At 58.3% G+C, this 10,839-nt stretch overlaps 4 protein-coding genes across 4 annotated transcripts; 2 read left to right on the forward strand and 2 right to left on the reverse strand.

Annotated features, from left to right (window-relative positions):
* Positions 1–1,200: 1,200 nt before the first annotated feature.
* On the forward strand, positions 1,201–3,983 carry IE81DRAFT_349615 (hypothetical protein; the record flags this gene model as incomplete). Its single annotated transcript, XM_025516418.1, has 2 exons — positions 1,201–2,161; positions 2,248–3,983. The coding sequence occupies 2 exons, from the start codon at positions 1,201–1,203 to the stop codon at positions 3,981–3,983; spliced, it is 2,697 nt and encodes an 898-aa protein (XP_025367221.1).
* Positions 3,984–4,087: 104 nt separating this feature from the next.
* IE81DRAFT_317149 (actin-like ATPase domain-containing protein) lies at positions 4,088–6,956 on the reverse strand. Its single transcript, XM_025512574.1, has 5 exons — positions 6,408–6,956; positions 5,501–6,197; positions 5,218–5,379; positions 4,980–5,125; positions 4,088–4,823 (listed from the first exon to the last, which is right to left on the reverse strand). The coding sequence occupies exons 1-5, from the start codon at positions 6,729–6,731 to the stop codon at positions 4,194–4,196; spliced, it is 1,959 nt and encodes a 652-aa protein (XP_025367222.1). The 5' UTR covers positions 6,732–6,956; the 3' UTR covers positions 4,088–4,193.
* Positions 6,957–7,952: 996 nt separating this feature from the next.
* IE81DRAFT_325946 (hypothetical protein) lies at positions 7,953–10,268 on the forward strand. Its single transcript, XM_025514665.1, has 5 exons — positions 7,953–8,115; positions 8,235–8,553; positions 8,698–8,954; positions 9,082–9,525; positions 9,608–10,268. The coding sequence occupies exons 1-5, from the start codon at positions 8,067–8,069 to the stop codon at positions 9,865–9,867; spliced, it is 1,329 nt and encodes a 442-aa protein (XP_025367223.1). The 5' UTR covers positions 7,953–8,066; the 3' UTR covers positions 9,868–10,268.
* Positions 10,269–10,311: 43 nt separating this feature from the next.
* On the reverse strand, positions 10,312–10,691 carry IE81DRAFT_317154 (Frataxin-like protein; the record flags this gene model as incomplete). Its single annotated transcript, XM_025512575.1, has 2 exons — positions 10,312–10,462; positions 10,582–10,691. The coding sequence occupies 2 exons, from the start codon at positions 10,689–10,691 to the stop codon at positions 10,312–10,314; spliced, it is 261 nt and encodes an 86-aa protein (XP_025367224.1).
* Positions 10,692–10,839: the final 148 nt, after the last annotated feature.

Raw genomic sequence — 10,839 nt, forward strand, 5'->3', positions numbered from 1 at the left:
ATCTGCGAGCATAGGCGCACAAAGGTGATCGATCAGTCACAGTCACAACAGTCTGAGTCTCACATTCGTGATTGCAGGATCGCAGGCGCTCGGAGAAAGCCGAGAAAGCCAAGAATCTGCAGACTACGTGCACTCCTGCACCTGCACCTGCACCTAATCCTCACAACCGAGGGACCCGAATGGAGGAGGTTGTCTCAAGTCGTGGATGCTCGGACCGGCGCTACGATATGAACCCCTTTAACGTGCGTGCTATCGGGACTCACCGAGCTGCTGTTGTTTGTCACCAGAAAGCCGAGCTCTAGTTGAAGTCTTGAGTCTTGAAGTATGAGCACTGATGTCAGGTAGCATCCGCATGCCCAACCTCGATAGCGTTCAAAAGCAAGGATGAGACCAACATCACGGATCGTATCCCATGTGCACGATGCTAAATCGTGAATCGTGAATCGTGAATCGTGAATCGTGACTTTAAAGCCTCGACCTTACACCGCGGTCGGTGTATTCGACGCGCTTCCCCCGGCTGCATGCACGGCGCCCAGCCAGCATGCGCGCGGTGCATCACGTTGGGTCAGCCATCAGCGAGCGTGCGTGCTAGCTGCAGCAGCTGCACAAACGCGCGACCGACTGAACGACGGTCACGTGTGTCGGCCTACACGCGCCGCGTTCGAAAACGACCAGCAGGTGATCCCATCGATCGCGCCTATCGCGGCCACAGCAGGTGCGCTCCTTCATCCTCAGAGCTTAGCTGCAGCACCTTCGAACCTTGATCTTTGACTCACACTCAACTGCTTCATCGGCTTCACCTGCCACTCGCCTCTCACGTCCGGTACAACGACGCCTCGCGCGACATCGCCATCACCTACCAAGCGCGTACCTGCGCCATCGCTTAGCACCTGCCAGAGACTCTCCCTTTACGCGCGCAGCTCGTCCGGCAGCGTCTAGACCAGAGCGCAAGTAGAGGCCCGCTATTGATCATCATTCATTTCAGGCGGCTTGGCACGTGTGCGCTTGATCGTGATACCGAGTCCGTGGCGCGTGACTACTGCGTCCACGACTTTGTCTGCTCAGAGCGAGAGCGCGCGCAAGCCTTTGGAGCAATCTCACGACCTCATCTCATACGGTGCACCGACCAGAAGGAAATTGGGTCGCACACGTGCAACATCAGCGCTGCACCTCACAAGTCATCGGCTCAACACGCACACCATGCAATCTGGTTCGCCGTTTCAGCAATCGGCGGTACCACCTTCTAGCGGTGCTGCGTCGGGAGGTGGAAGCGGCTCACCTGCCTCTTCTTCTGCACCGCCGCCGCCACCTCCGCCCAGCAGCAGCCGAAAGCGCAAGCCGTCATCATCTCAGACCTCGCAGCTGAGAGCTCAAGAAGCGCAAATGTACGAGCAAGCCAGGGCTCAGCACATGCTCGCTGCTCAGCAAGCTCAAGCGCAGGCTCAGGCTCAAGCGGCCATGGGACACCCCGCTCACATGCACGGCCATCCTCTACACCAACCGTATCCAGGCCATTTCGGCGGCGCACCCAACACTCCCCAGCAACAGCAGCACGGGTACGCCGGTACAGCGACCGCAGGTCACAGCGGTTTTCCTATACAACAGGGCGGGCACGATCATCACGGCCAGTACAGCCAGCAGCAAACGGGTCACCCAGCCCAACAGCAGCAGCAGCAGCAGCAGACAAAGTACGCTGGGCAAGGCGCGATGCTGGGCAGTCAATCGCCAGCTCAACATTCTCAACCTCATCCCCACCTCAGTCAGCACCCCCACGCTCAAGTGGGTCAATCACCGCGAATGAATGGGCCCCATGCGCACCACCCGCAGCCTCCTTCTACGGCGGCGCCTCAAGGTGGAGCAGCGGGTCCATACGGTCCGCGAGGATCTCTCGCCGCAGGTCAAGGTGTGCATCCGCACCCTCACCACGCCCAGCAGCCACACATGCATCCTGCGCACGGTCAACCCCACGCCGTTCAGCCTCGAAATCCTTACCCTCAACCAAAGATTCCCTCAGAGATGGCTGTAGGTCTGGCATTGGAGGACGAGCACTCGGACTTTTTGCTCGATGAGCTGGACAGATTGTCGGCCAGGGACCTTGCCATGGCTAGGTACACCCGCAACCATTCCCTGCTCGGAGCCATCTTTGACGCTAGGCGCATCGGTGAGTGCGCGTTTGCCAGCGAGGCAGCATATATGCGCTCATTTGTAACGCTGACGATGATGATACGGCCTGCCGTGTGTCGAAAGAGGACCTTCGTCCCTCGCCTTCGCCGTACGCTGTGCACTCCATCTCGGAATTGCAAGCCAAGCTGGAAAAGGAGACGGCTACTATTGCGCCATTGGAAGCTGCGCACCGAGCCCGGGTGCAAGAGTTCAAGACAGCAATCGACGCCAAGACAATCGCAGGTTCGCTCGGAGCAGAGGCCGAAGTCAAGCGACACAAGCAACGGGCGGCTTCGAGAGCGAATATGGATGTCGCGGAAGAGGCAGACGAGATGCAGGTTGATCCGAATCAGCCGTCTCAAGAAGAGGCCGAAGGGCCAGATTGGGCTCGCACCACGCGCGAGAGCCGGCACATACACTCGAATTACGTCAGGGCGCAAACACCAGAAGAGATTAGAAAATTGTTGCCCGCTCCGGCACCGAAGGAGGACCTGACGCCGAGAGCTCCGACTGTGCAGGAAGCTTCAGCCGCCGCTGCTGCTGCAGCGCCAGCGCATAGCCACGCACAAACACAGGCAAATCAGGGTCAGGTGCCGGCGCAAGAGCCTTCCGGCAAGGACACGTCTCTGGACGCAGCTCCTCAGGGCGTGAAGATGACTGACGAGACAGTTCAAAGCGCTGCAGGAGCGGTGCAAGCTCCAGGCACGGAATCCGCACCTGCGTCTGCAGCTGCTTCCGCCCCTGTTCAGATTCGGGACGCTGTCTCGACAGAAGAGCGCAATGGAGAAGCCCAAGATGACGGCGACGGTGATGGTGATGCAGATGCGGATGCAGATGCAGAGGATGAAGACGCGGGCGTGCTTGATACTGCAGGGGCCGAACAGGCCTCTGGAGAGAGCGCACCGATCGGACTGCCACCAGCACCTCCCAACGAGGCCCTACCCACTGTGGCCGCTCTTCCCGTTGACGCTTCGGCACAAGAGTCAGAGCCTACCGAATCGCTCAGTGTTGTCGCGCCTGCCCCTGTTGCGCTTGCCAATGAGCCGGTCGCAGGCAAGAACGACGCGAGCACTGGAGCACCCTCAACGTCTGCGTCCGTTGAAGTCCCTGCACCACCTCCGGCTGCTGACCAAGCAACAAGCGCTCCCTCCGCTTCGTTAAGTCAGGTCGACGCTTCAGCGACAGATTCAATTGCTGACGTCGACACGTCTCTGCCCGAGCAGCGTCAAAGTCTGGCCCCAGATGCCATCGTTCCCCTGACATCAAGTGTCGACGAGCACGCGGTAGCCGCGTCCGAGATTATCGCGCCTGCTTCATCTCTTACCTCTTTGCCGGACGCTTCTGCTGCGTCAAGCTCCGGTATATCGAGCGAGATCGATCAATCGATGGTCCCAAGTGCGGGACTGCTTGCGCCCACGGAGGATGCACTACAGAATGCGTCTGGTGATCAAACGGTGCAGGCAATGTCGACATCTTCGCCCGGCACGCTGCAGGCAGGAGCGCCGAGTAGTCCATCAAATGATTCAAATGCACAAGCATCGGTCCAAGGAGCTTCAGTGCACCCCATAGCAGGCGCCAAGGGAGCGGAGGGAGAGGCAGCAGCGACCTTGAGCGCCTCAGGCCTCGCTTCAGCCGACGAAGGGGTACGAGGCGGGGCAGGGAAGGAAACGACTACGGAAGCTGAATTGGCACAAGCTCATGCCAAGGGAGTCCCGGACCCCCAAGCTTCGAGGGAGGCTGGAGAAGCCGATGCGCCCATGGTACCAGTGCAAGCCGAGGGCGAGCAGCAGAATGTCGACGGAGCGCCCACGGCATCATGATCAATCGAACTCAATCGGGCCTGCAAGGAACGGTGACAGGACTGCAGTCGCAGCCCCGAGGCTTTTTCTAGAGACGCCCATGTATTTTGAAATGCATACATACGACGCCGATGCTCAGCGGCCGCTACAATAGCGTGCGAACAAATCACTTTTTTGCGAGAACACAGCAAAACGACATGTATCGCGTGCCTGATTCGACCTCGTGACATGCTAGACCCTTGCCGCATCACTCTGCGCCCTGCGTTCCAACTCGATCCACGTGTCGAGCGTCTTGGCGTACACCTTTGTCCATTTGGGATCAGGTTGCGCAACTAGGCTAGCTCCATGTTGTTCGTCTCGCGCATTCGCTGCGCCGCCTCCACTGCCCAGGACGACGCCCCTCCTGACTCGGCTGACAAACTTTTCGAAAGGTTCCCTCGCCGCATCTTTGTCGGCTGCCGCTGCAGCTGCAGCTGTATCGGAAGAGGAGGCGGCGGCGGCGGTGTGCCTGCTGAGCGCCCAAGCTGCCTTGTAAGCTGCGCCGACCGAACAGGCGTTTCCCCGTGTTTGCGCAAGGTACACTTTGCAGCCCATCACGTCGGCCACGAGCTGTTGGATTGCCGGATTGTTGGAGGCGCCTCCCACCAGATAGACGGCGTCCAATGTCAAGTCGGACTGGGCGGCGTCGTTGTTGGATGAGGTGGAGGAGGAGAGGTATTGACGTACTCGATGACGGTAGGACATGAATTGAGATTCTAGAATGTTCAGCGCGTCCGAATCGGACCATGCTTGCTTCTGTTGTAGGTAATGGGACGAAGAGCCGTGCAATTCGTACCTGACCGTTCCGCGAGCGCCGGGTGGCTGTAAGCGGCGGGGAGCGGGGGGGCGGGGGGAGGGGGGGGGGGGGGGGGGGGGGGGGGGGGGAAGTTTGAGAATGGGGTTTTGGGCCAACAAAGTCAGAAGGCTGGGATCGATGCGAAGCTAGCAAAAGCGAGGGAGACGAAGATCGAAACTCACGATGATTTCTTGCCTCAACCAGTAGAATGCCGCTCGGCGCGGCAAGCCCAATCCGGCGGATCTTGCGTCAAAGACGCTCTTGTTGAAGTGATCCCAATCAGGCGGCTTAAGCGTATCTCTGATCGCTTGTCTCGCTAGACTTCCATCTGGAGGAAGAAGCGGGGGAGCGTTGCATAGGCGGCGATTCCCTCGGTCAGCGGTCAGCGCGGCAGACTGTACGAATGCAACAGGCACTCACTCTTGTAGCACAGCATGCTCATGTACCTCAGTTCCGCAGTATCGGTCTCGCGCAGGGCTGGATGGACAAACGTGTGACCATAGACTTTTGGATTGTAAGTGTCCGAGGAGAGGAGGACAGTGTCGGACGTGCCGAGGGAGAGGACTGCCTGCTTGGGCGGCACTGCATCGAGCCAGCCGAGGAATCCAAGGGAAAGCGATGGAGGGATGAAGTTGAGCCCCGTCATATTTCGCGAGGCGCGGGCGGGGGCGAGGCGCACACGTAGCCGACGACGCAAACTCACACGCGAACGATAGGAATGTCGCGGGATTGTCGCCAGTGCCGGGGCAGACGATGCATTCGCTGTCGAAGCCGTAGCGCTGCACGAACCATTTACCGATCTTTCCAATCACTCTTCCGGCGTCGCACTCTACCTCTCCCAGCATTCCCTCTAGCCGTTTCGCCTCTTCTTGAGAGCCGGCCACCTCTTGCAGTAGCGCAACGTTCCAATGCCTCTTTGCAGCAGCAGCGACACTGCATCCTTCGTCGTCGTCGTCGACATTGCGATGAGACAATTGCCAGAGATTCGTGCCGCAAGCATCCGACTCGTCTATGCCTTGATGCGTCTGCGTCAAGAGCGTGCTCAGCGCCGAGCTGACCAATCCGATGCGATGCGTGCCCTTCCACGCTTCCGCATCTCGCTGTCTAAACTTCATGATCTGCTCGCCAGAGAATCGCGTGTGCGCCGCTGATCCCGTCAATCTCGTCAGCGCTTCGTCTCCCGCTTCTTCCGTGTACTCTGTGTCGAGGCCTGCTGCACGTGCTTGACGGAAGGCGCATCGCCGAAAAGAGTCGCATTGGGATGTGGTCGAGGCATCTTGCCAATTGGGAACGATGGATCGCGAGAATGCGCCTTGCAATTGAGAAGAGATGGTGCGTGAGGCGTCGAGCCGGGCCAGCAGATCCGTGGATGCATCAGACCAATACACGGTGGCGTGTTGCTATATATGTGATGACGTTGCGCGTGCGCGTGCGCGTACGCGTGGGCCGCAGCAGCATAGCAGCAGCAGGTACACAGCATAGATGATGTTCCAGATCAGCATTCACGATTACAAGCCAAGCCACTCGTCACTGCGGCGGCTCGTCTGAGCAAGCTATCACGCGAGGGCGCTCCGTATCGCTGCACATATGCAGCAAGCAGGCTCACTCACCTGTCCGCTCGCGCTCACAGCCTTGACGCTGGCCAAGTCCCATCGTTGCTGCCTGAGCTTATCCAGCAGCTCATCCATGGCATGCACAATCATTTCGACCGGACTCCAAACCTCATCTCCCTGTTCCGACACCAACACCCCTCCGCTCGTACCGTACTGCGGCAGATCGCTATCAAAGTGGATCGACGCTTCGCTGATCGGCTCCAGCGTCTTGCTACACAGAAGAGACGCTTTGAAGGACTGCGTGGAGCTGTCCAGACCCAAGACGAAGCCGTGATCGCCTGCTGCTGCACCTTGTGCCCTGTTGCTGGCAATTTGCACCATCTCGAAAGGCTCGAGTAGTTGGATGGCGATTAATGTGCGCTCCTTCGACCTCCGCGCTGGAAAAGGCGGCAGTCGGAAAGCAGTGCGTTGACAGGGCGCGCGCGCGATACACTCGCAATTCTGAAATAGAGAGAGAGAGATATGGGGGGCGAGTATGCTTTTCAGAAGAACTTTGGCCCCCCCCACGGCTTTTATCGGGGACCTTGATTGTTGCGTGAATCATCGTTCGCAGGAGCATAGCATATATGCAACAACAACACCAAACGGCGAGATCTCCGAGACATGCAGTCCGTGTCGCCTTTCCCCGCACTGGCTGTCGGACTCGAAGCGCTCGGCAATCTTGCGTGCATCGGAGGTCGTTGCAGCTATAGCAGCAAAGAGATCACGTGCTTGAATGAGCGAGGTTTCGAGCGCGAGCGCGATTGATTAGATTCAAAGATCTGATTCAAGATTCTTGATTCACGATTCACATTCACGATTCTGCAGAATCTGCAGAAGAGTCAAGAGAGGCCAGCCAGCACTCGTGACTCGTGACTGTACATGTATCCACTCACTCGCACTCACAGTCTCGCACCGCGCAAAGAGTTGCACAGAGATGTGGCGAATGACTCAAGACTGACTTCACGCCGCGGGTCGCTTGCCCTACCTCGGTCCCCATTATCAGCTAGGCGCGCCTCCATTATCAGCTAGGCGCGCCTCCGTGGCTGTGGCTGGGTGGTACGTGATATATGATGGTGGGACTGCTGCATGGCCGGACTGCCCTAGCAGCTGCCGCGCAGGGCCGCTCGCTTCGATTCACGATTCACGATTCACGATTCACTATTCGTGACTCAACTGTGACTCAACTGTGACTGTTCATCCACGATTTCAACCGGCCGAACTCTTGAAGGCACGCGGTGTCACCTTGTCACTCTTATTACTGCGACTCAATCAATCTGAATCTTGAATGACTCAAATGCTGGTCGGTCGAGATCGGAGTCACGCGAGTCATGAGCCCGCCGTGAGCAAGCAAGCAGCGTCGACGTGCCCGTCGAGCGCAATTAAATCACATTTTGAATCGTGAATAATGTGAATGCAGCGTGGCGCGAATTCGCGCAGGTGCGTGCGCGGGTGCGGGTGATCGTCGCCTCCACACACACGCGCGCGCTGCACCTGACGCACCCGCACACGCACACGCACACGCACACGCACACGAACACGCACACGCACCTGCGTCATCCTTCCTTCCACCGTCACCTCTCGGTTGCTTTGCTTCATCAAGCGCACCAGTTGCACATCACTCCCACCACTTGCACACACTTCCACCCACTTGCATTTACAGACACCCGCTTCGAAATGTCGAGCACACAACGAGAATACGATGTCGTCGTGCTTGGAGCTACGGGTGAGTGCACGTGAAAAGCGATGCGATGCGATGCTATGCGATGCGATGCTTTGCACGCGCTGCTGCTGCCCTGACACAGCGCCCTTGTCGTGTTCTCTCCTCTCTCATCCTCCTCGCAGGCTTTACGGGAAGCTTGGTCGCCGAATACCTCGCGCGTCATCCCACCCATCCACGTTGGGGCATCGCCGGTCGCTCTGCCGCTCGTCTAGACGCTCTCCGCAAGAAGCTAGACTTGCCCACCTCCGTCGGCATCCTCAGCGCCGACACCACCAACATTGCCAGCTTGCAAGAAGTGGCAAAGAAGACCAAAGTGTTGGCCAACATTGCAGGACCATTCAGAAAGACGAATGGCTACGAGGTCGCAAAGGCTTGCGCAAGTGTGGGAACGCACTACACTGACCTGAGCGGAGAGTCTGGATTCAATGCCTCTCTTCTCGAGTGAGTGGGCCAGGCGAGGCGAGGCGACCAGTCCTGTGGCGTGGCGTGGCGTGGCGTGGCGTGGCATGTCATGGCATGCCGGGCAAACAGCACTCACCTGCCCTGCCCTCCATTCGCTCTCCTCTCCTCACCTCCGCATTCTAGACTCGGACCGCTGGCCGCTTCGACGGGGAGCATCCTGGTGCCCTCTTCAGGCTTCGACTCGCTGCCCCTAGATCTGTCAGCCTACTTTGCAGCTCAGCACCTCAAAAAGAGTCAAGGCGTATCCCATGTCGACACTGTTCGCACAGCAGTGCGTGTGGATGGAGGCTTTTCCACCGGAACCATCTTGTCGGCTGTGGATGCTGCGGAAATCGATGGCGGGCAGTTGCAGTTCGAGCAGCCCGATCAGCTCAGTCCTGGTGAGTGCATGGATGGGGGGCGAAGAATTTGCAGAAGCCCATGCTTCAGGTCATCAGTGCCCGAGTCGCTGCTTCTGCTGCTGCTGCTGCTGCTGACATCTTGCGAGCTTTGCCGCTTTGCCTGCAGTCAAAGGAACGCACATCATGCCCCTCGATTTGGCCCTCAGGCTGCCGCAGTTTGGACCGAACGTGTATGGATCTTGGTTCCCCTTGACGCCTCACAATCATCGCGTCATCAATCAAACTTGGGGTCTGCTCCAAGTGCACTCGCAAGCTGAAGCGTACGGACAAGACTTTGCCTACCACGAAGCCAGCCTGCTCTTCCCTCCCAAACGCGTGCCCTGGCCTCTAAGCTATCTCTTGACCAGCTTCTTGAGCCTGTTCTTTGTTGCTCAGATCAAAGCCCTCATCTGGCTCGCTCCCGTCAGGTGGGCTCTGAGAACATTTTTGCCACAAAATGGTGGTCCTTCCAAAAAGGGCTTTGCAGATGTGCGGGCCCTGGCCACTGGAAAGGACAAGCAGGGCAATGTAAAGCAGAGCATCTGCAAGATTTTCATCCAAGACAGTCCAGGTGAGTGGCATCTCTCGACGCTGCTCGTGGAGGAAGCCTTCGACGACTCAACGTCTTTCGCCACTTGACGTTGTCGCTTCAGGCTACCACGCAACAGCCCGCATGATCAGCGAAACTGCTCTTCACCTCGCCTCCACCTCGAGCGCAACCACAAAGGAGAGCTCAATCGGCGGTCTGCGCGCCAACAACTTCAAGGGCGGCATCCTGACCACGGCGACGATCGGAGCTGAAACGCTAAGGGACCGCCTCACCCAGTATGCAGCGATGACCTTTGATGTTGCAACATTTGAACAGCGTAAAGCCGATGCCGTCGCGGTCAAGAGCAGGGGCAAGGATCTCTAGGTGGAGCGCCTTGCGTCGCCTATGGGATGTTGCCGAGATTCATGTAGGATCACGAATCGCGAGAATTCGCTCCAGCGATGGCTTGCGCAACAGCATCAAATTGGAGGTCATCAATTCAACCAAACTTCTCGCAAGTGGCGTGACGATGTTGAGGCGGCGACGAGCTAAAGCATAGTGCCTTTCGTCTGCCGCATCGCTGCGCCCTCTTTCCCGTGTTTCCTTGTGCGTCGAGCGCGCTAGACACGCACCGAGGCTGCTCCTGTTCTGGCGCAGGCCTTTGTGCAGCTGCTCGAATGGTGGTCTTGTCGATGGCCGTGAATGCGCCCCAATCCTGCGCGTCGCTCGGCACGAGACGGTGTTGGTCCGAGGCCCCGAGCAGCCTTTCGTGCAATGTGCATCTTTATCCTTTTTGCCGTTGTGACTCAATGCCGACGCTGGTGCTGATTAATGGTCTCCATGCAGATCGACGTTGACGTCGAAGCCAAACACTGCGCTCAGCTCTTCGTCTAGCAGCTCCTGCAAAGTGACAGTGATGCCCTCCTTGTTGGAAAACCACTGCTTTGCGCTCGTATCGTAGTCGAATCTTTTTGGTCCGCTGTCCGATGCGCGGGGTGATCGCAAGGGTCAACGAACGCAACAACCTCCAAAAATGCTTGAATACGGACCATGATCGGTGCTCGCTCGCTCGCTCGCACGCACGCACACGACACACACCTCTTGGGACTGCTGAGCCAGATCTGTTGATTGGGTGGCTGCTTGTTGATCACATAGGTACCTGCTTGCCCCAGTCGGAGCGTCAGGACACCAGACTGGCCCGCGCGCATACCAGACGGAGATGGTTGCAGCATAGCCCATCGTTAGTGGGTGCAACGAGAGGACGCATTCACCTGCGAGGTTCTCGTCCCAAGGAAGCCGCAAACAATCGCATTTCCCCCCCCCCACCCCCTCCCCTCCTTTCCGCATCTCCACCCC

Source organism: Ceraceosorus guamensis (genome assembly GCF_003144195.1).
Source record: "Ceraceosorus guamensis strain MCA 4658 unplaced genomic scaffold IE81scaffold_82, whole genome shotgun sequence".
Lineage (NCBI taxonomy): Eukaryota > Fungi > Basidiomycota > Exobasidiomycetes > Ceraceosorales > Ceraceosoraceae > Ceraceosorus > Ceraceosorus guamensis.